The sequence below is a fragment of the Batrachochytrium dendrobatidis genome (assembly GCF_000203795.2).
Source record: "Batrachochytrium dendrobatidis JAM81 unplaced genomic scaffold BATDEscaffold_13, whole genome shotgun sequence".
Lineage (NCBI taxonomy): Eukaryota > Fungi > Chytridiomycota > Chytridiomycetes > Rhizophydiales > Batrachochytrium > Batrachochytrium dendrobatidis.
This window is the reverse complement of record NW_006281111.1, coordinates 31,421-46,721: the sequence shown is the minus strand read 5'-3', so window position 1 is coordinate 46,721 and position 15,301 is coordinate 31,421. Positions and strand designations below refer to the sequence as shown.

Genomic DNA, 15,301 nt, shown 5'->3' with positions numbered 1-15,301 from the left:
CCAGCTGTTGTGTGGATAAACCGTTACCCTATACTGACCGTAACCTGAAACTGAATGATTATGCAACTCATTTCAATATATTCTTTAGTAAATGGGTCAGGGTTAGCAACCCTTGACTATGAGTCCTGTTTCATTCAATGGCTGAAGAGTTGTGCATAAAACAGCCTACACATGAGTATCTGTGCTACATATACCTAAATGGCGGTCGAGTTGTTGCTGCATAAGCTCATATAACCCTTATGTCTTGATTATATATTTAACCACCATAAAAGCATGGTTCATATCCACAACTGGCTCATTCATTATCAAGAATTGTCCTACTAGTTGACAAGCTTTATCACATTTATTCTCGTCGACAGGATGAAATTCATATCGACTATTGTGTTGTTGCTATTGTCGGTGACAGTCAGTGCAGTAGTCATTGATCGTCCGTATGCCATCGAATCAGAACCTGTAAAAGAATGTTCAACACACATGCAGCAACACACTGGTATTTGCGCTTCAACTGGAACAGAACAACAATCTATTGAAACCAATCATGATGTAGCTCAGTCGACTATAGATCCCGATGATTCAGACAGTTCTGTTGAAGAGTCCGATGAATCATCGTCATACTCTGAGTCCAAACAGTCAGACGATGATATATTTGACAACACACTATATGACGACGTCTGCCATCTTCCTAAAAACTATATCCCAGAGAACAAACGGCCCATTCTCACACATCAGCAAAGGCTGGATAGAGTCGAAAAAATAATGAAGAATATGGGTATGGAAATTCCAACTGATGTTGGAGACGGATATCCGCACAAGATGAGCACCAAGGCAAAGGAAAGAATACTAGAAACTAAACGAAGAGGGTATGGGCGTAGAATGAGCTCATCTGATAAAAAGAAATTCAGGAAACTGAGACTAGGAAGATTATGGGTGTGTCGCAAGTTGGCTCTTGAACCTCTTGAAGAAGAATCAATCAGAGTTGTATCTGAACCTACTCCAGAATTAAAATCCATCTTGAAACCCGGATCCACTTTTAAACCCCACGGCTCAAAACACGATCATTCTAAAAAACATCAGCAAAAGTCAAGTCACGATGCTGGTTCAAGGGAAGCTAAAGTACACTTTGTACCAACGACTAAAATTGCTAGATATTCAAGTGAATCTAGTGTACTGCAAGAATATGATATTCAACTTCCTTCATTACGTTCAAAGTTTAATAGATTCAAACGACAGATGCTGAGGTTCATTGGATATAGAAGGCATACTTGAACATTTCTACGCAAACCACCATAACTAAAAGTGTATAGTAAATCAATGTTTGGACACTCGACTGTTTGGTAATTCAATTTCATTGTAAAACTGGAATCACGCTATCAACAACCTTGTTTAGAATATGTTGTACTGCAGTGTGTATTGTATGGTCTATACTGTCAATTTGCATTTGTCATGTAAGCATTCAGTCTTGTTTGTCCAATAAACACCTTGCATTGTCACCACCATTTCCAATGTAATAGTATGCTTGAATTGATCATATTGCACCAATCAGCTACTGTGCACTGAATGTATCAGATGGTGTCATGAAATGGTGGATAATATTCATAATTGAAGTATTGGCAGTCAGTGATTGCATAATCAATTGTATACCGCTGATCACTTTGTTGGTGACCAGTATCACATGTGGTCAATACCAATATGTTGCACAACAGTCATTTAAACAGGTTGGAGCATGTCACGTAGCAATGCAATCAAATTGGTACAACACATGTCAACATACATGCACTGTAGTGTATTGTAGTATACACTAGTAGTGATGATTCAACCAACGACATGCGTGGTTGTAATATTATACGTGAAACCACATGCTCATGATTGTGGTTGTGATTATGGTGACATACAGCGTTACAATGATGGGTCAGCAACAATGTGATGGAACTGGATGTGCAATATCAAAACCATGTCCAGAATACGTGATATAACGACAACTTGCAGCCATATTGATGTAAATGGACCACTGAATAACAGTGTTGGTGTGATAAACAACAGTTGCATTACTGACATGTGTCATCATTGTTGTTGAACTAGACTGTGATCGTATCCGAGATTCAGAATACAACAAATGTGTGTACAGAGTTGTATTGACAACATTGACAGTCAAACACAATACATGAATATGGGTTCAAACTTGGTGATCGTGCAATGTATGATTACTAAGAGTGTACAAAAGTGTAGATTCAACACTATAGTCTGACTGTGTCATGATGATGGTTGTTGTATATCAAACACGCAATTGCAGTCAATGTGTAGTAACCATTGTATATTGCAATGCAGAACACAATCACTGCATGATGAATATCAAAGTGATCCATTATACATGAATAAGGTTGTAAAACAAAGCGTTTGTGGCTGCACAACACTCCTGAAGGGTGATTTTCAATATACCTGATCAAAGGGTCGTAAAAGCATAATTCAATCGACATGAACATCAAATCGATCAATATGATATTATGGATAGGGAGCATTATACTATGGTTTGATAGTAAACCGCTACAAGCAATCAAGTAACCCTGTGTCGTTGGTTAACCTAAAAGGGTTAGGGTTGGTTTAATATACAAAAATACAAATACATTCAACTTTATAATCGACACCAATCTCGACACTACTTGTATTAATCGTTTGAACCCATTGACTAATCTGATGAAATTGGTTGATATTTTATTCGTACTGACCGCGGCAGCAACTGCCAATGCAATATTGATACCGACTGATAACGATGGCTCACTTCATGCATCAAGCACTTCCAGTCAAGTGTCTGGCCCAACCAGTGAACCTAGTCCAGACACTTTCGATCAAAAATGGCAAGACATAATGGATGAGCTTGATTTAAACATTTTCAGTCAAGATCAACAACAACCAATAGATCAATCCAGTCCAGACACTTTCAACCAAGTGTCTGGTTCAGCCAATGAGCCTAATTCAGAAATTCCCGACCAAGACTGGCAAGATATAATGGATATAATTAATTCAAGCACTTCCAACCAAAATCAACAACAATCAATTGATGAACTTGATCCAAGTACTTCCAATCAAGACCAGCAACAACCAATTGATCAACCCAGTCAAAGCACTCCCAAACGAAGTCGAAAACGACCAATTGATGAACCCGGTTCAAACATTTCCAAATATGATCAGAAACAATCGATGAATCAACCCGGTCCGAGTGCTTCCAAACAAGGTCGGAAACAATCAATTGATGAACCCGGTCCAGGCATTCCCGACAAAAACTGGCAGCGCTTAATAGATGAAGTCAATTCAGACACTTTTGAAGACTGGCGAGAACTGTTTGATATAGTTGATCAAAGTACTTCCAACCAAAACAAACAACAATCAACGGATGAACTTGATCCAAGTATTTTTGACGAAAACTGGATAGACCTATTTGATATAGCTGATTCAAGCACTTCCAACCAAGTTTCTGGTCCAACTAATGAGCCTAATCCAGATATTTCCAATCAAACCCAGCAACAACCAATTGATGTAGTTGATCCAGGCACTTACAATCAAGACCAACACCAACCGACGGACGAGAGCGAGTCAGATAATACTGTTCCAAATCAAGTGACTGGATTAAGCCAAAGATATCAAAAAACCTTTGATGGTATAAATCGAAGACTTGTAACATCTAAAGTAATACGAAAGAAAAAATACAAAGAATATCATGAATATATAGCTCTTGGATTGAAACAACGGTTAGCATTGTCAAGCGAAGAAACGTCTGAATTAGGGTACAGCCCAAAAACTGAAATACGATTGAAACATGAGCATTTAGTGGCAAGGAAAAAAGTAAACAGTATCAGACAACAATTAAGAAAGTTTGTGAAAAAGCGTGGTTTAGAATTTCAAGAGCCGGACTCAGATTCAGATTGATGACTTGCCAATCAATTTGATTTTGAATAAATTTAAACTTTTTGATGTGTTGATGTTTGTTGAACATTGTGAATGAGTCAACAACCATATCATTGATTGCATACTGCATGTTTGTGTATACTGTGTTGGGTATTATATCAATTGTAGATCGTGGACATATGATGGCATATTGATGGTTGTCATTATTGTCAAGTGTGCTGCAGTTGATTGAAGATGTGAAGGAATGAATCAATATTTGATTGTGTTGTTTATTAACAAAAAAGTGAGTGTGTTCATAAAATGGAAGAAACCAAGAAAGTCATGTGAATTCCAGTTCAAACGTCATTGTTGATGGTTTTTGATTGTTAAACTATTCAGAAATGTCTCACACTCTCACACTAGTAATGTCTCACAGTATTTGGTGTGTTGGGTGATGATATCAACCTGTAGTCAAGGTTTGACTATCTGAACATGTCGGTGACTTTTTACCAACTGTGTGCAACTCGATGTCCAATATCGAGTCATGTCATTGGTCAATTGATTGGTTCAATTCATCAGTGGGTTTGCTGGATTCATGTGGTGTGCAGCACTTTCAAGAGTATGTTGATTCTGTTGCAGTATTGGAACTTTGTAAACGGATCAACATACTAACCTGACCATGATTGTGGTGGTTATTGCAGTCGAATCTTAAAGCTTATTCTGACAATCATTGATGGTTTGGACAATTATTTGAATAATCGTTTGGATGTCAGGTTATGGTATCCTGATTGACAACTCGACTCGGATACAACTTATTTGGACAATTACTGATCGATGGATTGGTCAATGAACTAGGAATCAATCAACACATTGACAGATTGTCATCCCAAATGGAAACAACGACAATCCAGTTGTAATCCATATTGAGTCTTGAATTCAAACAGTCGTGAATCAAATCATTAATAAACTACAAAAACAGTCCAATATGCCAACTCGCATTTATCCACAGCTCGATATGTGATGTTCAAATGTCTAATATTCAGACTGTGTTGATTGCAATTGTGGTTACAATTGTGGTTGTGTGTAAATATCAATCCAATACTCGATTCAATACTTGATTCAACTTGAGCATGTCCAGTTTTGTAGTAATCCATTTGATCACATTGACAGAATCAAGCAATGATCTGATTCAACAACACCGAATGATGCATTCATATCACTTGTATCAATCAATTGTACACAATCAGTCAATATAATCAACAATCACTGTCATGATTGACATGATTGATTCAATTCATTTAATTGCACGAATATGACTGGCATTGCAACTCATTGTTGTAAAATCACAACCTCACAATCAATCACCAACGATCAAGATTATACGCCTGCTCATATATCTCTTCGTTGTATGCCGCTGTGATTTGAGTTCGGTCACTTGTCAATTCATCTCGATAGTGTTTGGCTTCAGCTGGTGATTGAACACCTTGAATATACTGCGTGGCATCATTCCATAGTTCAGGCAGTATGGGTGTCTTGTCAAAACTCGAGTTGTACCATTGTGGTTGTTGTGGAGCCACATGCGCAGTCGAAACAATCCGACAGACTGAATTCACTACAAAAAATGTCAAAATCTTGCAGTGTCCTGATTGAGCTGGATCTGCAAGTTCAAATGATTGTTCTTTGTGTTGGTATCGATTGGGATAAACTACACACCGACCATTTGGTAATTCAAGCGATCCTATATACTGATTGCGTCGTGATTCTTGATCAATGCCGTACACATCTTTCCAATACATATCAGATGCTCCTTGATAATGACACCAACTAACAGCCTCGCGGAAATCGAGTTTGGGTGTGGTGATATTTTCCACATCGTAGTAATACAGTCCAATTGCAACAATCGATTCGTTAATTGGACCTTCATTGTGCCAGTTTTTCTTTTTGTATTTAGGTTTGGATGGTGTCAGTTGAATGTTGGTGAGTTTGACAATGACTTGTAGATTACGACCACGCAGTGATACTGGCTTTGCTGATTCATATTTGGGTTCAAAATGTTCCGGAAGTGTTGGTACATACACGGGACGAATGACTCGAGTGTCTGATTCCATATCATCATGATCTGACTGGCTTGATGACTCATATCCCTGTATGCCATTACGAAGATCAATATACTTGAACATTGGATCCATCGTTCTGAACAGACTTTCAAACATTGGGACAAAACATTTGAATATTTTGGCAATGCATTTGTACATATCTCGATGCCATATCGGATTCAGATTGTTGATGTATGAGTTGATGGTCACACTGCCATCCTGTTTGACACATAATTCACTCGGAAGACATTGGAATTTGGATGATATAAACTCGGAATCACCTTCAATGATGGGCGTATCTGAAACAAGTCGAGTCGATAACAATATATCGCATGGTACCATTGTGGTGTATTTGAGTCGTATACTCAGTGGTGCAATCATCGTTTGTCCATATACAACACTGTACATTGATGCATCAATCAGATTGTGCACCATTTGACCAGTGTTGTGATTTGATCCATGTTCAAGATCCGATACATTTGTCATCAATCGCGTATGTACATTGTCAGGTATGCCATTGTCCAGTATATACGTCAGTTCAACAGGTCCTGGTACAATTGTGCCAAATCCATCACTGCCATTACAAACAAGCTGTTTGACAAAAACCTCGAGTTGTTCCAATGCAAGATTAAATGTTGATGACAATATATTCTGATCGAGTGAGTCAGCCCTCCATTGCTCCACAATATGCTGGTTTGTGATATCGATCCACCACATGGGTTTGCAAAGTATAGATTGCAGATACTGGATATACCGCATCTCGACAAGTGTGCGTGCATTTCCAAGTACATATCCGGCCATTCCAGATTTCATATCAATTTCGGCATTGTCGTTGTATGGCCAAATATCCGAATTAGCAACATGAACCCGATGCTGGAAAAACGTTTCAATGATCCGGCCAGCAACCCTTTTGTTTCTGTAGTCAGCAGTATCCGATTTTACAATAGCCGTTAGATTTTCAAATATCCCGCCTTGTTCCAACTTGGTACGTATTGAACTGTCGGAATGATTGTCGGCAAAATCAACAAGTGTTTTGAGTAGTTTTACAATACCAAAACAGCCATACAAATTTACATCTCTACGTGAATAAATAGTGTTGAGTTGCTTTACAATTCCATATTCTCGAAACACCTTGATCATCTCGTCCTTGTTTGTAGATTTCTCAATCATGTCGTTGACATTATTAAACAGACGCAAAGGATCATTCATATCGACATCACACATCGATATCGTCAATTGCTCAAAAACCAACGATCGTACAAGCGATACAGGAAAATTGCGCATTTTGGATGCAGCTGTTCCAGCTATCCAGATTATGCGTGTTTTTAGTTCAGAGTTGTTGCTGTATCTGATACACAAGTCGTTCAGTGTTTGATCAAATCCAGCCTTATCAACTCGGCTGAAATCACTTCACAATCTGCGCGGTTGCAAAAAATCTGAATAGCACCGGTACTTTCATAAATCACTGCTTGATCGACCCTCCTATATTCATGTCATGTCAATCCAACCATGTCAAATCTACTAATTGTGATGACTGGACACACATTCATGCATAACACCACATACCTGAGCGTATTGACTATTGCTGGAATGATGCCACATTCCGCTGCTTTTACTGGGTCATGACGATGAATACTCCGATACATGGTTTGAAGATTTTTGATAAACCCAACAGCAACTAGACCATTGGATGATTCCAGTCGTGAAACAAGTCTTGACAACACGATGCCAAACTAATGATATTGTTTAATGTCAAGTATACAATCAGATCAACATGACAAGACATGACACTGTCCAAACTGATCCAATATTGTATCATTGTAAACATACATTTCCATCATCAATATCATGACAAACTTGCAAGAACAGGTCAATTGCCAATCTGAGCACTTCTCGATCAGATTCGTGAACAATAATATCAACCATTGGCTTGATGTCAAATCCATCCTCTTGACTCCAGCGTCCATAACCGAACAACTGTGTATATGCGTTTATCGCCTATATGCATATTGACACTAGATGAGTTGAATGTCAATCATTTGATCAATATCAATCATGACTTGCCGCCATTTTGACTTGACAGTTTGGTGATTGCATGAGTTGTGCAAGTTGGCTGCTTAGTCGATGAGATACTTTGAACTGATCATCATAGTACACCACAATCGCAAATACTTTAGTAAACTCCATTACTTTGATCTACACAACACATGTTGATTAGTTTAGTCATGAACAACAATCCATTATTGTTACAATATATGAATACCTGTAAACTGGGTCGATTATACTCCAAATAATCGGTTATGATATCTTGCAGTCCAATACTCTGTAAGCGCTGCACTACATATGTATATCATGCCATTTCAAACCAACACAAAGTCAGAAATGGTTTGAATTCATCGATAATCCAACTGCTATTAAACTTACTGCAGTTATGTTGTTTCAACTCCATTAGCAATACAAGCAGTCTGTCCCATATTTCATCAGCCTTGTATATTTGAGCATCTGTTGTTAATAGTTTCAAATCTTCCATGTGTTGGATAAACTCTTTCATAACATCATCCAACTCCATGTTTGATAAAATTAGTAAAGTTGAATTTTGATTTGACAATTTCATTCATGCGAATATTCAACAATTGCCGAGAATTGTTTATGTTTGGATTGTTGTAAAACACACAAACGAGTTGTTCCATTTTAGTATTGTTTTGATCAGTTTTTTGTAACAAAATTGGATTGTTATCAAACATGCATTTAGAAATACTGTAAATTAATATTCTGAATGTGATCGTTGTAGATTTGGTTCAATAAACAAGTTAGTTTACTACAACACATGGTAATGAATTACTAAACATCATCATAAATCAGATAAAATGAAATGAGATCAATTACAATCGCATTACAAACAGTGTGGTGATTAAACCATCGAGTATTTTCAAATACAAACTTGAATGAAAAGTCTTGCCACAATACTGATCAACTGTATTACTGTTTACACTGTGGTATTATTGATGTATTGGAATATTTGGTGTTCAGATACACAATGATAATAGTAGTACAACTCATGGCAGTTGTATAAACCAAATGTGATTAAAGCCAATAATAATGTCAGACAAGATTGGATAATGAAGTAGCGTGTAAATCATCAACATTGACCAAGATTGATTGAAATGATGAGATTGAGTTGGATGGTGATAAACAGTCAGTGTCATGAACACTGTTATTCAGTGGTCCATTCGACGTCAATACGTCAATACGACACTACCAATACCACACCACATACATTACATTCCAAACTCATACAATACAACACTAGTTGACCAATATCAAACCAGTTGATGTTGCAATCTAACCCTGACTTTCAACAAGTGTATTGCTCCGTTTGTTGTACAATACACGACATGATCAGTTGGTGATATCATGCAATTGACAAGTGATTACATGTACAATCAACACTGGTTGTTATTATGTCATTGATGTATATGGAACAAACCATGTCAATGTATCAATCAACAATCCAATAACTGTTGATGTAATACACAACGCAGTATACAATCAATGATATGATTGTTGACCCATTCACAATACTCGATAAATACCAACACATCAGAAAGTTTAAATTTATTCAAAATCAAATTCATCAATCCGAATTTGAATCTGAACTTGGTTCTTCAAATTCCAAACCATGCTTTGCCATAAACTTTTTCAAATCTCGTCTCATACCGTATACTCTCATGCTTAACTTTCTACACTCTTGTTTCAATCGTATTTCATCGTCTGGATTGTGCATTGGTTCGGATATCTCTTTTCCCCTTTTTAATGCTAACCATTGTTCCAGTCCAAGGGCTGCATAATCACGATATTCTTTGAGTTTTTTCATTTGTACTATTTTAGACTCGACAAGTCTTTGTTTCATACCATTGAGGATTATCTGATATTTTCGGCTTAATCCAGTTACTTGATTTGTAACAGTATTGCCTGACCTGTCATGGTTGACTGGTTGTTGCTGGTCTTGACTGGAAGTATCTGGATTAGGCTCATCAGTCGGTTGTTTTCGACCTCGTTTGGCAGACTTGCCTTGGTTTATTGGTTGTTGCTGGTCTTGACTGGAAGTGTCTGGACCAGCTACATCAATTGGCCGTTTTCGACCTCGTTTGGAAGTGCTCGGACCAGCTACATCAATTGATTGTTGCTGGTATTTTTTGGAATTTTTTGAATTGACTGCAACAATTATTTCTCGCCAGTTTTTAGGAGTCCTTGAACCGATTTCACTCATGAGTTTCCAATATTCTCCAGAAGTGTTTGAACTGGGTTGGTCCGTTGGTTGTTGCTGATCTTGGTTGGAAGTACTTTGACTGGACTGACCAATTGATTGTTTCTGGTCTTGGTCATAATTTTTCGAAATGACTGCATCAATTATGTTTTGCAAATCTTTAGGAGTCCCTGAACTGATTTCACTCATGAGTTTCCAATATTCGCCAGAAGTGTTTGAACTGGGTTGGTTCGTTGGTTGTTGCTGGTCTTGATTGGAAGTACTTGGACCCAGTTCATCTATTGATTGTTGTTGATTTTGGCTGGAAGTGCTTGAATTAATTATATCCATTATTTCTTGCCAGTCTTCGTCGGGAATCTCTGGAATAGGTTCATCAGTTGGGCCAGATACTTGGTTGAAAGTGTCTGATGCTTGGGGTGAATCATCGTTATCAGTCGGGATTAGTATTGCATTGGCGGTTGCTGCCGCAGTCAATACGAATAGAATATCAACCAATTTCATCAAACCAATCAATGGGTTTAAACTATCAATACAAAGTAGAGTGTCGAGACTGGTGTCGATTATAAAGTTGAACATACTCGATTGTATTTATATGTTTTGTATAGCAAACCAACCCTAACCCTTTTAGGTTAACCAATTATACAGGGCTATTTGATTGCTTGTAGTGGGTCACTATCAAACTAGACAGTATGCTGCTCCCTAGCCATAATATCATATTGATCAATTTGATGATCGTGTCGATTGAATTATGCTTTTACGACCCTTTGATCAGGTATTTTGAAAAGCGCACCCTTCATGAGTGTTGTTTAACCGCAAACGCTTTGCTTTACAACCGTATTCATGTCAAATGGTTCACTCCAGTATTCATCCTGCAATGACTGTATTCTGCATTGCAATATACAATGGTTACTACACATTGACTGCATTGCATGTTTGATTATAACAACCATCATATGACACACAGTCAAACTATAGTGTTGAATCTACACTTTGTGCACTCTTAGTAATCATACATTATACGATCACCAAGTTTGAACCCATATCCATATATTGTGTTGGACTGTCAATGTTGTCAATACAACTCTGTACACACATTTGTTGATGATATTCATGACCAAACTGTAACAATGTGCACTTTGCATTGAGTTTGAACTGCAATCTGCGACTTGTACGCATTATGATGCATTGTTTCAATATTCATGTTGCATTCATCAACATCAACGTGCAGTGTCGATCTGATGTTTGGTGTTGATGTTGTGTTGATATTCCAACAACACTGAATATCCCAAATCAGGTCAGCATTGACTCGTGTGATAATAATCCATGGATAATCGGTTGTACCAAACTGTTGTACAAACATATTGACATTCGATCGATTGGAGCAACAATCAATCACTCCAATGTGTTGCTGGATATACAAACTATAACACACATGGTGACTGTTTATGTAACACATGTCGTAACACAACATTGAATCAATCAAACTGCAATTACACACTCCATCATATGTCGCATGTGTTGGCATGTCAAGTGTGGTGATATCAGGTCAAAACAGTCGATTGGCATAGTAATCCATCAACATTCGAGTCGGTTGGTCAGCCAAACAGTTGTATCATGTGGTAATATCAATATACTGCGATTGTAGCATGTCATTCATCAGATATTGTTGAAACCATTACAAAACCTGTTTGGACCAAATCAAACTGTGACGAATACCGCATACTCGGATCATCATCAACCAAACCAGGAATACACGCTTTGACAACTACATTCGATACCAGTGTAATGCGACAGCACATGGATAGTCATTTCAATGTGTTTGATACTCGCATCAATTCGCTGCTGCCATATAAATGATCAACCTGACAAAGATATGCGTGTCTTGATGTCATAACCTGTACATAGAATCACGATAACAGCCATTGATGTCAGTCAAATCAAGTCAATCTGTGTATATATATCAACTATAAAGTATTGGCAGTCTCGACCAAACTGTGTGATTTGTTGAAAACCAGCAATATCTTGATATATCGACATCACACATTGATAATAGTATCACAATATCACATGGTTTCAAGTAGTTCAAACCAGTCAATATGCCGTCTGATTCGAGTCCAGCAGCACAGTACATCAAGTCCATACTACAGATTCGCATTTGTTGCACATCATATATTGTTGAATCCACTTTCGATAATAGTTCTGGTCATGATCGTACACCAAAAACATCAAACTGACCATCAGTGTCAATAGATTGTTGATGCGGTGTTGATGGACGATAACCCAGACCCAAATAGTCTAGCATGTTGCGATTCGTCAAATATAACCCGATCATTGTCTCGACTGTTGGTACACCTTATCGGACGCATACCAAGTATCATCAGATGGCTGCACAATGATTTCAGACAAATTCGCACCAGTTTATCTGCTTGTTTGAATACACTGCTGTTTAAAACGTCCACATTGTGGTTTTACGAATTGTTATCAGAACAAGCGGACACACATTACGCACTGGATCAGTCTTTTAGATTGGTGTTGACAGTATGTTTGACTGCGTCTTTTTGTCATGAACCAACATTGCCAACTTGTCAATCATTGCATTCAAATCGGGATTGGGATCAAAATCAGGTCGATAAAACAGTCAAATACACAATATCGACACAAACCATAGCAGGTTGTTGTTCACATGCACTGACACCAATCATGACAATATTGTGTAGTTGTCAGTCTGTCGATTGACATTTTGATGCTGATTTGTATGTTGCCAGAATAGACTTTTGAATACAAAACATTAGGGATTGTGTCAATGTCTTTGATGTCGATGTTCATGATGGTTTGATCCAGATGAATAGTTTTGATTGAATGTTGGACACACAACAGTTGTGTTCATCATACAAGTGTATCGACTGGACAAGGTTCACAAGAGTGGTTTGTAAAGTGAGTTCATGTCCATTACAGTGTCTAGTGTTGATGATACAGAGTTTGACCAGGCATAATGTGTTGGATTTGATGAGTAGATCAGTTCCAGTGGTTTGATCTAGTCCAAGAACAGCAATGGAGTTCCAAGAGTTGTAGCTGGTTTCCATCCTATCCACTACAGAATAGAGAGTGGATGGAATAGAGACCAACTACAACTCCTGGGATCCCATTACCATTATTAGAAACAATGCGACCATTGAGATCAACCCATTCAACTCACTCATCGAATCAAACAATAATACTGGGCAAAGTGTCGTCAAAAGCATTACAGTAACAAGACTCGATAGCTTGTTATCAAACACTCTGCTGGATGTTGAGACTCTTTCAAACTACTGGCACTAGAACAAACCATCCCAAAACACAATTGTATGTGGAAATGAAAAGACTTTACAGCAGACTCGGCAAAGTACGAATATCACACAACTTCCATTGGAGATGGTGTTGCTTTGCATACTACAGCAGGAATTACATTCACACTTGAAAGTAATGTTGATGCATTAAACATATTCTTTACAACTTCAACTGAATATTTCAAGACCAAGAAGATTATTACCAATCTGAAGCAAGGCTAGTGTTTTCCCTTGTACGCTTGAAACAGCAACTCAAGTGGAGAGTCATCTCGAGTTTATTGGAGCTTCGGACAATGTTCTTGCTCTTGATCCAAAGTCTTGTCGTTTATTGAAAGCAAGACTCGAATGATCTGCCTGTTCGTCATTCTGTAAATGGACAACCATTTGACTTGTAAAGGTGTATCAAGAGGATACACAGTGCCAACCAACAGAAATGACTTGTGGAGATATTGGACATATGGATGTGCACAGTGATTGACCAAGTTTATGGATATCTCGCTTTGAACAATCTGATCTATGAATGTGTGACTTGTTATGTTACCTATTTGGTTTGGCAACCTGTCAGAGATACTCTGCGTATCAGCCATTCCATTTACAACGATCTGTGTTCTCCTAGTCGTATTCAGGCAATCTATTTGTTCAACTTGTTTTACAAGACCATCAAACTGAACAGCAGAAATTAGACTCCAGTTCAACAGACTCTGACAGTAATGATTCAAGCACAATCAAGTATAATCTGAATGTGGACTCACTTTGTTCTGGTACTGTGATTGGATTTGGAGCAACTGGTCAAGTCATTCGACTCAATGACTGCAACATTGTTGTCAAACATTGTGATTCCTACAACAATCTTGATGCATTCAAAATGCTAATCAAATATCAATTTACGAAAAGCTCGCCAAACTCAATCTACAATATGTTGCACGCTATTATGGAGAATGTGAGTATTACGGACAGTATTTCACTTGATTGGTTTGGACTTTATTCCTGGAAAACACTGTGACTGGAGAACAGACAATGAGTTGGATTGGATTATTTGACACTTGTAATCGGTTGGTGTAGTTCATGAGGACTTGAGACCAGGAAACATGATTTTAACTGGTCAAGGGAATATCAAATTGATCGACTTTGGCAAGACGCAGATCAAGACTTGCGTCACGAATTGATGGTTTATCAACCAAGCAGAATCCAAGACTTGTCCAGTAAAAACACAACCATACTGACCTTTTATTGACTACCCATTGACTACTCACATAATCAAATGTTTGCAAATCTGATGTTCAAGTCTTTCAATTTCTGGAAATGTTCAAGCATATTCAAGAGTTTAAACATTCCATGAGATTGTCGACTAGAATGTGTTTATTGTTAAACTAATAAAAACGCAAATGCAACTCGTTTGTTTGCTAATTGACAATCTGCTTTTATAGTTGTTGTGAACTCATGAGACACAAATACAAACCGACTTTGGTATCAGGCTTAATTAAAAGTGTCATTAAGCATCAATCGCATGGCCAGTTCCATTCAAAGATTGACACTGGACATTGGTTAGACTTGACATTTGCATACATGAGTTCAAGACACATGATGCTTGAATATCAGTGGTGATATTTGACAAAAATGGTCATTTTCAATTCTAAACCAAAATGGTTCATTTCAGTATTGAGAATACTTGGAATCTTACAATAAACATTTCAAACATGACCTTGTACCAAATATCACTGATCATCCGTTGG

The 15,301-nt window shown here is 37.8% G+C and overlaps 5 protein-coding genes across 5 annotated transcripts; 3 read left to right on the top strand and 2 right to left on the bottom strand.

Annotated features, from left to right (window-relative positions):
- Nucleotides 1-360: 360 nt before the first annotated feature.
- BATDEDRAFT_27298 (uncharacterized protein) lies at nt 361-1,266 on the top strand (the record flags this gene model as incomplete). The annotated part of the gene is made up of 1 exon (XM_006681578.1): nt 361-1,266. The coding sequence occupies one exon, from the start codon at nt 361-363 to the stop codon at nt 1,264-1,266; it is 906 nt and encodes a 301-aa protein (XP_006681641.1).
- Nucleotides 1,267-2,691: 1,425 nt separating this feature from the next.
- On the top strand, nt 2,692-3,921 carry BATDEDRAFT_91533 (uncharacterized protein; the record flags this gene model as incomplete). Its single annotated transcript, XM_006681733.1, has 1 exon — nt 2,692-3,921. The coding sequence occupies one exon, from the start codon at nt 2,692-2,694 to the stop codon at nt 3,919-3,921; it is 1,230 nt and encodes a 409-aa protein (XP_006681796.1).
- A 1,319-nt stretch (nt 3,922-5,240) lies between these two features.
- BATDEDRAFT_13863 (uncharacterized protein) lies at nt 5,241-6,317 on the bottom strand (the record flags this gene model as incomplete). Its single annotated transcript, XM_006681538.1, has 1 exon — nt 5,241-6,317. The coding sequence occupies one exon, from the start codon at nt 6,315-6,317 to the stop codon at nt 5,241-5,243; it is 1,077 nt and encodes a 358-aa protein (XP_006681601.1).
- Nucleotides 6,318-9,609: 3,292 nt separating this feature from the next.
- On the bottom strand, nt 9,610-10,743 carry BATDEDRAFT_91545 (uncharacterized protein; the record flags this gene model as incomplete). The annotated part of the gene is made up of 1 exon (XM_006681688.1): nt 9,610-10,743. The coding sequence occupies one exon, from the start codon at nt 10,741-10,743 to the stop codon at nt 9,610-9,612; it is 1,134 nt and encodes a 377-aa protein (XP_006681751.1).
- Nucleotides 10,744-13,101: 2,358 nt separating this feature from the next.
- On the top strand, nt 13,102-13,275 carry BATDEDRAFT_30621 (uncharacterized protein; the record flags this gene model as incomplete). Its single annotated transcript, XM_006681636.1, has 1 exon — nt 13,102-13,275. The coding sequence occupies one exon, from the start codon at nt 13,102-13,104 to the stop codon at nt 13,273-13,275; it is 174 nt and encodes a 57-aa protein (XP_006681699.1).
- Nucleotides 13,276-15,301: the final 2,026 nt, after the last annotated feature.